This window comes from Triturus cristatus, chromosome 7, assembly GCF_964204655.1.
Source record: "Triturus cristatus chromosome 7, aTriCri1.1, whole genome shotgun sequence".
Taxonomy (NCBI): Eukaryota; Metazoa; Chordata; class Amphibia; order Caudata; family Salamandridae; genus Triturus; species Triturus cristatus.
The window spans coordinates 1,592,509,284-1,592,526,344 of NC_140590.1; the positions used below are offsets into that span (position 1 = coordinate 1,592,509,284).

Below are 17,061 nucleotides of genomic sequence, written 5' to 3' on the forward strand. Positions count from 1 at the left end.
GTTATGAAACTACCAAGAGGAAATAACACTAGACTAGGTCTAAGAAGAAAGGCTACTGGGTTAGAAAGGATAAACATTACTGTGGGTTAACTCTGAGAGGAGACATCACTATAGTAGCTCTAAGGGGAAATTGTAATGGGTTATGTAGAAAAAGAATTGCACTGTGGTAGCACTAATAAGTTAATATAAATATTACTGGACTACATCCAGATTAATGGGAATGGGCTAGTCGCAAGATTAGGAAATACTAGTGGACTTACTCTATGAGGAAATATCCCTAAATTAAAATATTTATTCAATTTTTTTTTTTCAATTATTTGTTTATGCGCGAACAAGTATCTATAAGTACCTTAGTGCTGATCATCTAGACTGACTCTGCTAAACTCAGAAAATATCAAGGGCATTAAGCAAATACTGACCATGCTCACCATTCCGAACTAATTAGCTGAAAAAGCCAAGCCCTTGACAGCTTTCTAAATTTCAGAAGCAACTGTTCTTTCTGGACTTGGGACAGGAGATCATTCCACATCCTAGCTGCTGCCACTGAGAAAGCTCTGCCATCCATAGTGGCTCTTAGATATTTCAGCACATATACTCTATATGCTGACTGCGATCTTAAGCTGCTGCTTGGAACATAAAGGGACAACCTTTTGGTCAAAGGACTCTGACTTCCATTCTAAAGAGCCTTGTGAACTAAACACAAAAATTTTAAATGTATTCTTGCTTTACCAACAAGCAATGCAATTACATTAACACTGGAAAAATTGATTTAAAGTTGTTAGCCTTTAGGGTAAGCTGGCCATTGCATTCTGGACCTATTTCATTTTATTCTGAGATTTTGCTGGAAGGCCTAAAGAGATTGTATTGCAATATTCTAGCCTAACAACTATAAAAACATGTATGATCTGCATTCTTTATTGTTTGTTCAATAAACTGAGTTGAAAAAAACATATTTTTACAACAGTTTTTATTTAGTTTCCTAATGTAAGTTCGGAGTCAATTTCTACCCTAATGTCTTTTACAATGTGCACAAGCATATACTTGTGGCCCAAAGATGGTGGCCAGAAGCCATAATTCCACACCAGTGACTGACTGCCTATCAGACAGCAACATTTCTGTTTTCTTGCAGTTTCACTTCAAAGCGTTACATGTCATCCTTTGCTGACCATGGGCCAGACATTCCTACAAGAGAGGTGCTTTGGTACTGGAATCCCGTCAATCTCAAAGCAAATCTGAGTAATATCTGCATACATTAGGGCAGTAAAGCTAAATGATGAAAACATATGGGCTAGTAGAACCACAAAAAAAGATTAAATAACAAAGGTGAAAGCACCAACCACTGAGGAATGCTACACAATAGTATTTTGGAATCAGACAAATATGGACTGGGTTAAACCTGCACAGACCTGTCTGCAAGCCAATAAACCCAGACTAGCACAATACTCTTAAGACAGCCAGTGCAAGAGCAGTTGATGGCCACTGCAGCTTTTAAATCCAGGAGAATGAGTGTGATTGGGATATTTTGATAGGCCCACTGTCTCACTTCACTCAGTACTGTCTTTTTTACACGTTCCCTTCTATATCCTGATCAGAAGCCAGCCATAGGTGGATACATGTTCTGCAAGCTTGAGCAGTTTGGCAAGGAAAGGCAGGTGAGACAATGGCCTATATTTCTCCATGCGGTCAGGATTTAGCATCGATAACTATAGACAAATATTAATTAGGGGAATACAGTTACGGGGAATTGTAATTGGGCTAGCTCCAAGTGGATGTATACTGGACAACTGGAATTTTATGTGACTAGTTTAAAGAAGAAACACTACAGGAGACATTCTAGGAGCACAAGTGTGAAAGGGACTTCATATTTGTATATAATGTGAAACAATATTGATTGGCTTTCAATTACATGCTCATGGGAATCTGAACTGATGTATAAAACATAATTTCTCCATTTGTGATTTTCCAGCAAAATGCTAAATTAAAACAAACAAAAATATACTTACTCATCAGCTATGATGAAAACTCTTGTTTCAATCTTCTTTTTGCTGGGGAACAAACATATATATGCATATTGTTACTTAGCCTACACCATAAGAATATGATTTTTAATAATCAAAGGTCACAGGTTGTATGTCAACGACTATATCGGAAATTCAATTGACAATCTATTAGATTTCTTTTCAAAGCACCCTGCGTATTTTAACTAGTGTAAATGTGGTGTAAAGGTTTTATAACAATGGTCAACATTTAAAGGCATACAGACGTGAGAAGGCATTGAAAATGCCAGAAATCTGAAAAAGATAAATGTAAGAATTACCATGCAACTATGAATCACCTTATTACAAGCCTGTGAATGCTATATAACTGGAGTAAAAGAATAATTTTTAATGACATTTTCAATTTTTTAAATTCATTTTTGTGTCTTTCTAAGCATATTTTGGGGATTTGTGGATACCCAGTGGAACATTAGTGATCTTAATTACTAAGGAGTAGAAAACTTGCAGCAGCACCCATATGTTTCACAGATAAGATCTGCTGATCGTCACGAAATAAGCAGTTTCAGTATGATAGCAATAAATTAATCGTCATGCAAGATCTGCAGATACGGAATATATTATGCATGTATAACAAATGCCTTTTTTATCTGGGACATGAGGATATTTTCCACTTTGGAGCTTGGCATCATGGTTTTCTTGGCTGATGTGTGTGTTAGTGGTGTTGCTCTAACAAAGGCTCAAGCCAGTTTTTTTTGTTTGTTTTTTAAATCACCTTTAATCTGCAAATCCCTTTTTGATTCACAGATGTACCATGGCTGGTGAAATGGAAATTTCAGGCTCAGCTAATCAATCACATTTGAGGGTATCAACTGATTTCTAGGGGATCTACTGTTACCGATTGACACCAACCAATAGAATGTATGAAAATCAAAAATTTGCAAGCAGATGTATCAGTAATGATACTGATATGCAAAGATCAAAGCAGCTTAACACTCACATTTGTATGAATTTGTTTTACGGAGACAACAAGGGAAAACAGCACCTCAGATTGCATTATACATTTAGAGCCAGATGTACGACCACTCACAAAGGGGAAGGGGTACCCTGAGAACCCCTTCCTGTTTGCGACTGGCTTACCACCTACTTGAAGTAGGTGGTAACTGCTATTGTTTTGCAACCGCATTTGCAGTCGCAAAACACTCGCACATCCCCCTGAGACTCGCTATTAGGTAGGAACGCCCTTAGCACGCCCCTTCCTAATAGCGACTCGCAAACCCTATCTTGCGAGTCGGTAATAGGCTACTGACTCGCAAAATAGGGTTTGTATATACTACAACCCTTTTTAGCGCTTGCAAAGGGCCTGATTTTCTATTTGTGATCTCTAAAAACGGCTGTACTTCTGGCCCAATAAGTAACGTATAAGACCAAATGTCATCAAAAATTCCAAGAATTAAACATAAATCGCCCTTCTGTATATCAACTGATTTCTAGGGGATCTACTGTTACCGACTGACACCAACCAATACAATTTATGAAAATAAAAAATTTGCAAGCAGATGTATCAGTAATGATACTGATATGCAAAGATCAAAGCAGCTTAACACTCACATTTGTATGAATTTGTTTTATGGAGACAAAAAGGGAAACCAGCACCTCAGATTGCATTATACATTTAGAGCCAGATGTACGACCACTCCGTTTTGCGGGTCACAAATTGCGAAAAAAAGGAATGTTCTAATGTGTCACAGACAAATTTAATGATTCCCAATGGGGTCGCAAATGACCTGCCTCATCAATATTTATGAGGCATGTTGCAATTTGCGACCCATTGGGAATGGGCTCCAGTCACAGGAATGGTGGCCTCCTGGGGACAGCAGACTACCTTGTCTGTGTTTGATTTTTAAATAAAAAGGAAACAGGGTTTGTTTAAAAGGCAAAAGTAAAAAGTTTTCTTTTAATTTTTCAAGAGCAGCAGGCAGTGGTCCGTGGGACCATTGCCTGTTCTTAAAAAATATTTTTGCATACATTCACAAAGGGGAAGGGGTACCCTGAGAACCCCTTCCTGTTTGCGACTAGCTTACAATCTACTAGAAGTAGGTGGTAACTGCTATTGTTTTGCAACCGCATTTGCAGTCGCAAAACACTCGCACATCCCCCTGCGACTCGCTATTAGGTAGGAACGCCCTTAGCACGCCCCTTCCTAATAGCGACTCGCAAAAATTGTTTTGATTAGTCTTCAAACAGTCATTGCTCCCAGATATACTTCATGATCCTTATGCAACTAATTACATTAGGAAAGATTTCAAGGCCATATTAATGCAGTCTGTCTATCAATAACTATGGTGTGCCCCATTGTCTTGATTAACATGATTTCCACCTGAGATCATAAATGCCGTTATTTGAGGCAGTCAAGGTAAATGTGTTCACAAGTTCTAACATTGCAACAGAAGCAGTACAGAACTGAGCAAGAAAACCACTGATGAATTGATGCCAGGCATAGTATAATTGCAATCATGTATAGCATAGAGATAGGTTATATACACATACGGAAAATGCATTTTTGAGCATAGAAGTGTGATTTCAGTTGTTGTCAACTTGATCTCAACCCCATCCCACCTCCTCTGAATCTCTTTAAACGAATACCCTTTCATATGAGTAATAAAATACCATTTCTACCTGATAGTATTTTCATCCTACAAATAATCATTGCAAAATATATCATCACTGATTCAAAGGATTTTTCTGTAGAAATATATCAACAGATTTTTAGAAGTATTTAAAAAAAAAAACAGCCTTAACAAGGTATTCCATTTTTGACCTGAATATCAACGAACGATTCCATAGAGCCTCCCCTAACCAGAAGCCCTAAATTCAAATAACATATGCCTTGCCACCCTTGGCTATTTGCTGTTATTTGATCAGAAACAGAATCATTTTCTCTTACCAGCGTGAGTTTATAAAACACAGCTATATTCAATTTCTTAGAGATGTAACAAAAAATGTAAGATATATAATTAAAATTCTGAATCTAACGTTATTAAAAAAATTAGGATAAGTGAATTTGAATAAGAACACTATCCTCTTACTCGTTTTAGTAATTCCTGAATAAAACAATTATCTATCCCATGCTCGTATTCTTGATTTAGGAAAGTATGACAACATATTTTCGTCTCATTCTACTATTTTTACCTTTCCAGATAAATTTACAAAAAGCAGCATTTATTTTGTGAACGTAAGCAGGGAACTGCCTGAAATAGGAACAAATGTTGTTGAGTAATCATTTTAATCAAGTGAATCCTACCAATGAAGGTGAGTAGAAGCTTTACTAAGGACTTAAACTGCTGATGGATGTTAAAATGTATAGGAATATCAAAGTTTACTAATGTAAGGTGTGGTGTAGATCCCCAAATACCCAACAGGATTGTATTTAATCATGCCATTGAATTCCAGTGAAAAATCATCAGGAGTAGTAGCCAAGAACTGCATTTCTGTTTCAGTGGATTTAATTTTATAACCAGATGCTTTTTAAAAGTGCTAATTATACAGAATGAGTGACCAATGTTAACCTATCTGTAGCGAAATACAAGACAACATCATCGCCATATAACAATCCTCTTATTTTCAAAAATGCAACTTCAGAATATTTGGGGCACTCCTCATTTTGATGGTTAAAGCCTCAATAAAGACTGTAAACTGTAATGGTGAGAGGTTAACCCTGCAGTATCCTGGTGAATATTTCTCCCACTTCACCATTAAGGGTTCAATTATGATGTTGGTCAGAGTTGCCTCCGACAGACATCATTGCTGAATCAGGACTGACCGAACTCTGGTCGGTGGTCCCGACCGCAGAATTACGATGCGACCCCACATGGTGCGGTTGCATGCTCCCATTTACCTACGGAAGCTTGTCCTGTGGCCATAAACCGCCCGAAGCACAAGCTCCCATGGAGAAATGGGAGATTGCGTTCATCCCTGCACTGCTTGGCAGGCACCTCACGGTGCAGGGATGTACAGGTAGGCCCCCGCGGCCACAAAGAGAAGGGGGCCCTGCTAGAGACCCCAAACACGCTTTCCGACAGGCTTTCCATGTTGGAAAGCCCAGCATGGAAAGACTGTCGGAAACCGAGCATCGTAATCCCAATGGCGGAAACGCCGTTCATTGGGAATACGGGGCGGCCTTCGACTGGCCAACGGGCTCCTTGAGCCCATTGGAATCCAGCCAGAATGACCGGCTGGTTTCAATTCCGACCGCCTATATTGTAATTAGGCGGTCAGGATTGAAGCTGACGATCTCTGTCGGAAAGCCTCCGACCTAAGGAGGCTTTCCGACCAAGATTATATAGGCCCCTATGTGTCAAACGTGCACAGGCACTCATGTACAATTGAGAATTTAACCTGACAGGCTGGGTGGGCCATCTTTCCAAGGTTATCCAAATGAAATCCAATTAACCAGGTAGAATACTATTACGGCACCTAAAAATGTTATTAAAACAGATTTGTGACACTCCATCAAATATGAAATTTCTTCAAAAAGGAAATGTGTTGCTCGATAGGTACCCGCCCAGGGACACCGGGGGGGCTCAGAAGTGGCTTCCCGACTTTATAGATACTTTTGGCCTGGTGGACTGTTGGAGGCTACGGCACCCCACTCAGAGACAATATACCTTTCACTCCGGGGCCCACGGTAGTCTCTCTCGGATTGATTACTTGCTCACTCTGGCTGCGCACGCCTCATTGGTATCTGAGGCTAGGCACATGGCACGGGGTATATCCGATCACTCGCCGGTGTGGGCCCGTCTGGATATTGGCCGGGTAGTGGGGGGCAGGGTGGCTCCCATTAACCCCTGGTACTTTCGTGACCCCAAGCTGCGCAGTGCGTTGCTGAAGGCAGTTGATCACTATTTTCAGGATAATCAGGGTTCAGTTGAATCTGCGGTGTCCTTGTGGGAAGCGTTTAAGACCGTACTGAGAGGGGAGGCCCTTTCCTTGGTAGTGGCCGCCAAGCGGCGGAGAGACGCCGAGGTGACACAAGTGGAGGACGAGATTGCGGCTTTAGACGTGGCCTTGGAGGAGGAGGTTGCAGCAGCCACACTGCATAATTTGAGCTTGAAGCAATTGGAATACAGGGATCTGGTGACGAACGCTGCCAAGACCCTCAATAGGGAGCAGCAGGGTCGATTGTACGATGTCGGTGATAAGGCCAGGAAACTGTTGGCGTGGTTGGATAAAAAAGAGCGTGTTAATCGAGTGGTGCCGGAGTTGTCGATGGATGGGGGAGAGGTTGTCACTGACCCCGACGGTATAGTCCAGTGTTTCTCGGACTATATTCGTACGGTATACACCTCGGTTTCGGACAGGCCGACTGAGGACTCGTGCGACCTTCTGCGTGATATTGCTCTGCCCTGCCTTTCTGCCGTAGATAGGTATGACCTCGATGGAGATATAACTGTTGACGAAGTGGTGTGTGCTATCCGTGCGTTGCGCTCGGGTAAGGCCTCGGGCCCAAATGGGTTGCCGATTGAGTTGTATAAGCTCCGTCCGGATAAGTTGGCTCCTCACCTGCGCGCCATGTTCGTGGAGGCGCGGGTGAATGGGTTTCTTCCGCTCGATCAACGACTGGCGACAATTGTGGTAATACACAAAGACGGTAAGCCCCGGGATAAGTGTGGTTCCTATCGGCCGATATCACTTCTCAACGCCGAGCCGAAAATCCTTGCCAAGATCCTTGCTAACCGCCTGGTCCGGGTGCTTGGAGATTTGATCCACCCGGACCAGTCGGGCTTTATCCCGCACCGTAACACTGCGCTGAATCTTAGACGCCTTCATGGAGTGATTGCTAGGACGGACACGATGCGAGAGCCGGCCATTGTGGCGGCCCTCGATGCCACGATGGCTTTCGATACGGTGGAGTGGGCATACCTGTGGGCTGTGCTAGCCAAGTTCGGCTTCGGGCCTGGCTTTGTAGGCTGGGTGAGGTTGCTTTATGAGGGGCCCCTTGCTAGCGTCGTGGTGAACGGGCGGGCGTCGACACCGTTCGAGCTCGGGAGGGGCACCCGGCAGGGCTGTCCCCTGTCGCCGTTGTTGTTTGTCCTTGCTCTTGAACCGCTGGCGGCGTGGATACGATGGCACCCGGATATACGTGCGATTCGTTGGTCGCCTGACCACGAGGACCGTATTTCGCTTTACGCCGACGATATTCTGTTATACCTCACCTCGCCTAAGAAATCTCTCATAGTGGTTTGTGACGTCTTGACTTCTTTCGGTAGGAACTCTGGTCTTGTTATTAATTGGGGAAAGTCATACTTGTATGTCCTGTGTGGTGATGTCCCGACTGTCCCGCGAAACTGCTCGATCCAGATCGCCCGGCAGGGCTTTTTGTATTTAGGGATCTATATTTCCACTGACCCCACTTTACGATACGAGAAAAACTTGCTCCCTCCCTTGGCACGTTTGCGGCGGGACGTGGCGGGCTGGCGGCGGTTGCCGCTTTCCCTCCTTGGCCGCGCCGCCCTGTTTAAAATGATGTCTCTTCCCCGTTTCCTCTATGCCTTGCAGAATACCCTTGAATTGGTCCCGGCCAGTTATTTCCGAGAGGTCGAAAGCCTCCAGCGCGCGCTATTGTGGGAAGGGCGACCGCGCATAGCGATTGCTAAGTTGACGCTTCCGTGGTATGACGGGGGTATCGCGCTTCCAGACATTCAACGTTATTATTGGGCCACTCAGTTGAGCGCGATTAACCATGGTGTCTATGGTCCGGCGCTGAGCCCCGGCTACGCCATGGACCGGTGGTTGCTGCGCGGGGGCAATTACCACAGAGCGTTGTACTCTAAGTCGTTGGACTTAACCCTCACGGGGCCCACCAGGGTGGCCGTGCACGTGTGGAAGGTGGCGACAGATTCACTGGGCTGGAAGGGTAAGCTTACCCTTGCCACCCCGTTGTTTGACTCCGATATTCTGGGAAAGCTTTGGCATACAAAAGGGTTTGAGAAATGGGACCTGATCGGTATATCCAGGGTTGGAGACCTTTTGGTTAAGGGTGGGTGAAGTCATTCGAGGAGCTGCAGAAGGAATATGAGCTAGGGAGCACGGAGTTCTTCCGATACGCTCAAGTATGTCACGCCTTGTGGTCAGTCCTTGTAGAGGGGGAGACGGTGCCTGAGTCCTCTCCGTTAGAGGACCGGATTCTGGATGGCCATATGCCAGAGAGTACGATCTCTCTCATTTATAAGAAACTAATTAATGTTCGGGCAGATCTTCTTTTAGGGTTGCGCGATCAATGGACTAGGGATGGCCTCGAATTAGATGATGACTATTGGCAATATGCAGTTTCTTCTCCCAAAGAGGTCGCGATCCCAGCGCGCCTGCGGCTGGTGCAGCTTAAAATACTCCATAGAGTTTACGTGACAGGGGGGGCTTATGTAAGAGAGGCTGTGGTATGGTGGGCACCTTCCTACATATTATTTGGGAATGCGGTGCGATCATGGAGTTCTGGAAGCGAATCCACGATGTGATGGGGGAGGTGACGGGCATCGCCATGCAGCCGGAGGCGCGGTGTTGTCTCCTGAATGTTTGGGGTCCTACTGACCACGACGCGGCACAGACTCAGTGGGTGACCCTAGGGAACATGGTAGCTAAGCGCGACATCGCTCGCCTGTGGGGCTCTACTAGGCCTCCTACATTGACAGCGTGGATGGAAAACATGGATTGGAGCATGTTTAGGGAGAAGACAGTGTATTGTGCTCGAGGGCGCCCCCGGAAATGGCACACCGTATGGGGGCGGTGGAACCAGTACAGAGGGGGCATATGCCTGCCCCCAGACCCGGACCCGCCTGAGGAGCAGCTCTCCCCTTAGCATTCTTTCCGGCTTTGTATTCTTTGCTGGTATGTGTTTGCCTTCTTGAGTCTCTGCCTTCCCCTCCTTCCCTTACTATAGACCTGTGTCCGATGGACGGAATGGGGCTCGCTCCCCCCGATGGGAACCCTTTTTGTGCTTTAAGTACTTATCGCCTTGCTTGTGTTTAGGTTTGGGTTTGTGTTTATTTAAAACAGAACCTTTTGATTCTCCTATCAGTGAAAAGTGGACGCTCGCTTGTGTTGTGTTTCTAAAGCTGCCGTACCTCCGGGTTGTCGGCTGAATAGCTGTGTCCCTGACTTAAAAGAATAAAGGTTTTTTAAAAAAAAAAATAAAAAAAAAAAATGAAATGTGTATGAACTACTAGATTGTGATCTGGAACAAAGATGGTGTGATCAGGGCCAACCATGCTTCCATTACCGATGCCAGTCTGAATAAGAGTTACAATCTCCATAAAAAAATCAATCTGCATTTAGGAACTGGGTGGGTCGATACAAGCTACATTTTAAGGGTGGTAAGAGAAACAAAAAGCAAACCTTTATTTACAAAAGTCAGGACAAGCCTAGGAACACCAAATAACATTTTAGAGTTTATGAAGATGACAATCAGTACCTCTAAGAATTACTTGTAAATCTCTGATTAAAATCCATGAGAACCCAGTGCTCTGCCAAGAGACATACTTTTATTTGCATGTCTAACATCTTCACCGAGAAAGATTTCTGAAGCGTGGATACTTAATAACTTCTAATGTGAGATATGACCAGATGACTGAAATATAGCTCTATCTGATCTTTTGATACACTGGATGTGTCTGTATTAAGGTCACAACAGAATTGATAAAATATTTCTGTCACTTTCTCATGATCTGTCTTTTAATAACTCAATTTGATTGATCATCTAGCCTGCCATAAGAGAAAGTTTCCTATTTTATTTCCTTCATCATAGACCAGTTGTCGCTATCTGGTGGCTCTGTGTAGCAAAGTGGGTTATCAGTAGGTGGAGGTGTGCACTTTTAGCTAGCAATAATACCACAATCACTACTAAGGTCCAGTCAAGTCTTAATAAATTAATCCTGGCTCAACCCTTGGTAGCTTGGCAAGCAAGCATTAAGGCTTAACTTAGGAGATAGGTGTGTAAAGCATTTAATATCACCAAAAGAGTAAATAAATTAAAGACACAACACAATAAAAATTCAACACCAATTTATAAAAATGGAGAATACTTTTATCTTTAAAGTGACTCCAAAATGTAAAAAATCCAATGTAAGGAAACCAAAAAGCTTAAAGCGCCTCTCACGTCTATCTGGTCGCGCTGGACCGAGACAATGTCAAAATTTTAGGCGGAGTGCGGGTCAGTCACTGTGAGCGCTAGGTCCTGATTTTGCCTTTAGACGTACGGCCTGTTTATGGCCAGAACAATAATATCACTTTGACTAAAGTTTGTTAAGGGAAATTGTATGTTTTTTTATGACAAGTTTATTTGTGTTACTGCTAGTTAACCTTAGCTTTCCTTTACAAAGTTGTTTTCAGTAAATGTGTTTGGTTTATAACAAGATACTTTTCACAGCTGGCAATGCCATTCTCTATGCCTAGTATACCAGTCCGTAGTACAGGCCGGTAATGGCTCAGTTCTGACAGTAGTGGAAGGACATTGTAGGAAGGCGTGTATGCATAAGTTGGGTGACCTATTTTGGCTCCATTGACTGAATTTATTTGAAGTTGAAATCCTGGTACATCGATAGGCACGAGTAGACATGCTCCACCACCCCAAATGAATATCCATCATTGTCCCTGAAACATCCTTGTTAACTTACCAGATTCTATCAGCCGCTTAAGCAACCTCCTGACAAAATCATCTTCCAATTTTGGAAGTCAATAAAAACATTAGGAAATAATGTTCATTGCTAAGAGAGACTTGTTTTCACTTTCTGCCACAGATTCCATGGCTCCAAGGGCATACCTGTCCAAAACCCCTTCAGGGTTGATGGGAATATTGTTCAGGTCAGTAAGTGTCAGGAAGTCGTCATGAAAGTAGTAGAGCTGGAGAATACAGGCTAGAAGGAAGGAAGAAGGCAGCAGAATCCCTGCAAAGAGCTCAACTGTGCTGTACTGTTCAAGCCCCAGATCTTTCAGCCTATTGGAAGAACAAAAGACAGAACCCCTTCAATCATCTCTGTATGGCACATCCCCATAGTGTCAACTGCAATCTAATCAGACTTCCAAAAAAACATTACGAATTATTAGAACAGTGGAATGCTGTGGCTACATTGAAGACAATGAAGTGGATCAGAGGAAATAATAGCTAGTATAAGCATTCTGCTCCGAACAGTCCAATGTTTGTCTTTCTGTTTCTCCCTTATTCATTTAGAACATTATACCCTCAGTTGCTGGAATGTTCTAATAGCCTTATAGCCCTTCTGCCTCAGGCTATACCAGTTGTTAAAGGCCCTCTGCCTCGCTATAGGTCCTCACCTGAAGTTCAGGAGTATAGCACAGACTGCAGATGAGAAGGGCCCATATATGACAGAGGTCCTTTAACAACCGGCAGAGCCTGAGGGAGAAGGGCTATCAGGTGACTAGAACATTCCACCCACTGATATAGCTCTCGGCAGTGGGCTATAGGGCTATATTATGGTAAAATAAATAATTTTGCTGATCTATTGCTAATCAAGCACTGCACAAAGTCAACATTGCCTTGAGACAAACATTTGTGTTCAAAATGGCTGTCTCTATTGCCTATAAGCAAGTTTACCTCTGTCTTGATCCACTCTCACCTAATGTATTGCACGTTTGGCTATTAGCCATGCAAAAACAAACCAGGCATTCTTACTTGGTGGCTACATAACACACTGAAATACTTCCTAACTTTCTAATGGAAAACTGCATGTGTGTAAACCAAGCATGGCGTATTGATATAAGCAGCAATTCTCACCCCTCTTCAGACATTCCTAGGATCTGGAGGAAGAAGCCCGAGATGGTTTTGAACTGGTACATGTAGACAACAATAAGCACCACCATGGAGTATGAGATGACAGTGATCCAGAAATACCTCAAGATGCGCCTCCACCAATCAAAGTGAATCTGTAGAAAAGCATAGCCAGGTTACCACAAGACAATATGCAAGAATGTGGGCCTCATTTACAGAAAGCTTAAGAATCCACTGTTGGAATTTGCTCCACCACAGAGATGGTAATATGGAGGAACTATGGTTAGTGGTCTCTTCTATGGCTTTAGCACTTTCTCCAGCTTTTATAGGATTTCTGTTACCAAAGAATGTTAAATCAGTCAAATATAGCATTGTAATTAAGAGCAGGAACATAACCGTGTACCTACTGCAAAACAAGGAAAGTGTTACTGTAGTATTTTTAACTCATATCCACATTGTTACCTGTGAAGTTGGGTTGCAGCATAAGACAAGCAACAAGGCAATGGCACAAAAATATGCAGGTAATGCAAGCTGTGCAGCCTGCTAGGTATAAAAACCAGCAAAAAATTATTATCATTGTATAATTATATATGCTCATTCACATAGACATGTTCACCTTCATCTTTCAAGCAAAAAGAATCAGCATAGGCTTGACATTAACTAAAGGCCAATTCACAAAGGGAGCAATCTCAGCATAAAAAAAGTGGATGCCTGAGTATTACAATTACAGACTTTTATGACTGTCAGCCTAATTCACAGAAATTCGAGATATCCCTTAAAGAAACACCTCAATCGTCATTGAGAAAGAGATTCTCTGGTCCAATTAACTATCTGGATCCAACAGAGAAAGGCTCTTTCATACGCACTTAGCCCCACTCTATGTATAATCTCTAATAGCCTCCTTACCAGGGGTGTGAGAAATTGCAACATATGACCCCCACGCAAATTCACAATTTTGTGTTTTTTACAGCTTCGTTAGTTTATGTCAAGCCTTGAAGTCCTGGTTTCATAATGGGATAAAAAAAGGCTTCAAGTACCAGAATGCATTAAAAAAAAAAAAAAAAAAACCTGGACTGAAGCAGGTAGTAACACCAGGACAAGAGAGATGTTGGGGTTGCCTATGACCTATGACAACACACCTACCAAAGACCACACGACAAGTGTCTAAACCACAAAAACAGGTCTCTAGGAGTCAAGGGATCCAGATGATAAAATACTGTGGTTCAGACCCAAGGACAGAACTGACTAACATGCACTTCACGAACACTAACCTGTTCAACCCCACTTTCAACTAAACGCCACGCATAATGGGGTAGAGACTGAAGAAATTCTTTTTTTTAAGTTAAATAGTTTTTACTGATATAAAAAGAAAGTACCAGAATAATACACAGCATAAGGTGAGGAAGTAGCATAATAAGGAACATCATGTATACCAATATAACAATAGTAATAATTATATTTTAACAAAATACCAAAAAGGCATTAGTAAAGAATGACCTTATGCAGTAAGAGGAATAAAAGAATTATAGGTACACATTAAAACAAGTAGTGATGTATATATAATTTTTTTTTTTAAAGGATTGAGGGAGGAAAATAAGGGAAGGAAAAAGAAAAAGGGGGGATGATGGTAAGACTAATTAGTGTAAAGAAGGGTGAGAGGATAAGAAAGAGGTAAAAGGGAGCCTTAATAAGTCAGTTTTAATTTTTGGAGATAGCGTTAGTGCAGAAACAGTAGAAATTCTATGTTCATTACAAATAAGGTTCCACCATGTTAATGTACATAGTTTAGAATGATCTTTTCAGCAAGTTAAAATAACTTTAAAAGCAAGAGCAATAAAAAGATCAAATAGTTTCAGCTTTAAGGAGGTATCACAAAAATCATCAGACAAGGAACCAAGAAAAACATTTTGAATTGATATCGGCGTAGAGCATTGAAACACCTTAGATAGCGTAGACCAAATGGAGTTCCAGAATTTAAGAACATTGGGCAGTAATACATTAAATATAACAATGTGCCCTCCGAGGAGATACAGGACCAGAAAAGAGGAGAGGAAGTGGAATTAACCTTCGGGTGTACGGACCGCTCTATTGTATTGGAAAAATAGGGATTGAGTGATGTTAGCAGACATGGTAGAGATTTTATACCATAGTTTGTCCCAACTTTGAGTCGAGAGGGTTAACGGGAGGTCCTGTTCCCAAGCTAACTCTACTAATGTTTTCTGTCTATCAATTATGGGTGTAGTTAAGAGTTTGCAAATAAAGAAAGCTTTAGGAAAAAGGTCAGAGGAGATTTTGTATAAAGAAGTCAAGGGAGTAAATGGAGTGGAGCCATCAGGGAAATCATTTAGGGCCTCATGTAGGTAGCGAAATACCGGTCGGTAACGGCCGATTTTCGGTAAATATGCCGTTACCGACCGGTATTCAGACAAGTGAGATGTAGGAGTCCAAAAACCACTTTTCGGTAAATATGAGGCGGTAAATACCGATTCATAGTCACCGAATGCTAAAATACCGATTCATATTTACCGAATACATAATTAACGAATCGGTAAATATGAAGTGGTAAATATGAAGTGGTAAAAAGTTAAAATGACATGTAGGAGCACTCGGTAATTAAGAAATCCAAGAAAATCGGTAAATAAGAGTCGGTAATTAACACGGATTGAAAGCAGGTGGTAACCAACAATAGTGCAGCTAAGCAATCCCAAAATGCAACAGCGTGGACACCCTGGCAGCTATGTACGTCATTGCAATGCGCCTACGTCTACAGGCAGCAGGACTGAGGGTTTGGCGACGGAAGGAACGCATCCACAGACAGCGCATCACACTATTCCAGCTGACTGATGCAGAGATACATGAGAGGTACAGGCTACACCCCGAAACCATCATGGACTCAATCAGGGACCCGCACCCACTCCTGGACCAGCCAATAAGAAGGGCGCACGCCATACCCCCACATGTGCAGGTGCTCTGCAGCCCACATCTGCTGGCATCCGGCATTTCTCAGGTGGTGACAGCTGCGGTGGGTGGTGTATCCCAGAGTTGCCTGTCCCGTTCCTTCAGGAATTTCTTCCCCCATTATATTGGCTGCATTGATGGGACACACATCCCACTCTGTCCACCAGCTGACACAGAGCACATCTACAGGATCAGGAAGTCCACCCACTCCATCAATGTGCATACCGAATGGAATGATATTGTGAATGGTCCCGTGGGTGGCAGAACCAAAAGGTGCGCGTATGCTATTTACAACGAGGTCTGCAAGTTGTCGCACAGTGAGGCGGCTTCCAGACTGAGAGCTATTGACCAAGCAAACATGGAGAAGGCCTAAGCCGTTATAGATATTAGCTCTAGCACTCTCACTTCTAGGATTCATACATGAGACAATAGGCACATGCAAGTACACGGCGCATGCAATGTACAAGCCCCGATTTTGGCGTGCGTCCTACGAGGTATCCCAGTGCCTGTGATTACACCTTCTTTCACTGTGCTTGCAAACGGTATTCATTTAATAATGATTAATGAAGTTTGCTGCGGGATGTGAGTGGTAATCCCGTACATAACTGTCTCGCATGAAGTTGTCTGCTGCAATACTGTTCTTTTTCCACCCCCGCATGGGCGGCGGGATGTTTCCATCTGGCCTTCGATTCCAACCTTGAAAGCAGAGTCCAACAAGTTGAGCAGAATAGAGCGCCATTGTCCCACAAAGAGGTGCCTTTGACTTCCTCTCGTGAAATATTTGTCCTTCACGTTGCTACTACGCGCACTGAGGAACAGGCGCCTCTGAATACTGACCTCCCCCTGCATTTCGGCTCTTTGATCCAAAGTATTATCAATGCCTCGTCCACGACCGGCCTGGCTCAATTTTTTCTAACATGTGGGGCTCGGGTCTCGTGACCTCTTTCCAAACAATTTTTGGTGTAATTCCGGCATTTGTTCATTCACTGTTCTCGAGCATCTTTGGAGGTGTTCCGCTGCTTCTGGCGCTGGTGGCAGGTGTGCTGCTTTTACTTTTCATACTACGGAATGGCTGCTCCTTCTGTGCCACACGAGCACCTGTCCCGTCTGCATCTTCTTCGTGATAGGATGCTTGACTTCTATGGTACTTTGCCATTGGCGACTTTGAGCCTGGCTTATGGATTATCCTTCAGGTATTCCTACTTTACCTGCGTACAACCTGTATTACACTGCCTGGATTGTCCCTTTGAATGGCCTCTGGATTTGTGCTTGACCAACATGGTGTCTCCGGTGCCGGATTTCGATCGACTGATGCGGCCCTTAGTGTCT

At 43.1% G+C, this 17,061-nt stretch overlaps 1 protein-coding gene across 1 annotated transcript in view; it reads right to left on the reverse strand.

Moving 5' to 3' along the window:
* Positions 1 to 17,061, reverse strand: part of LOC146812454 (piezo-type mechanosensitive ion channel component 2-like) — a 711,007-nt gene that overhangs the window by 499,680 nt on the left and 194,266 nt on the right. The window contains exons 14-16 of the mRNA XM_085619448.1: positions 12,781 to 12,929; positions 11,809 to 11,982; positions 2,004 to 2,045 (exon numbers count right to left, since the gene is read on the reverse strand). Coding sequence (XP_085475574.1) covers positions 2,004 to 2,045; positions 11,809 to 11,982; positions 12,781 to 12,929 — 365 coding nt within the window. The remainder of the gene's footprint in view (positions 1 to 2,003; positions 2,046 to 11,808; positions 11,983 to 12,780; positions 12,930 to 17,061) is intronic.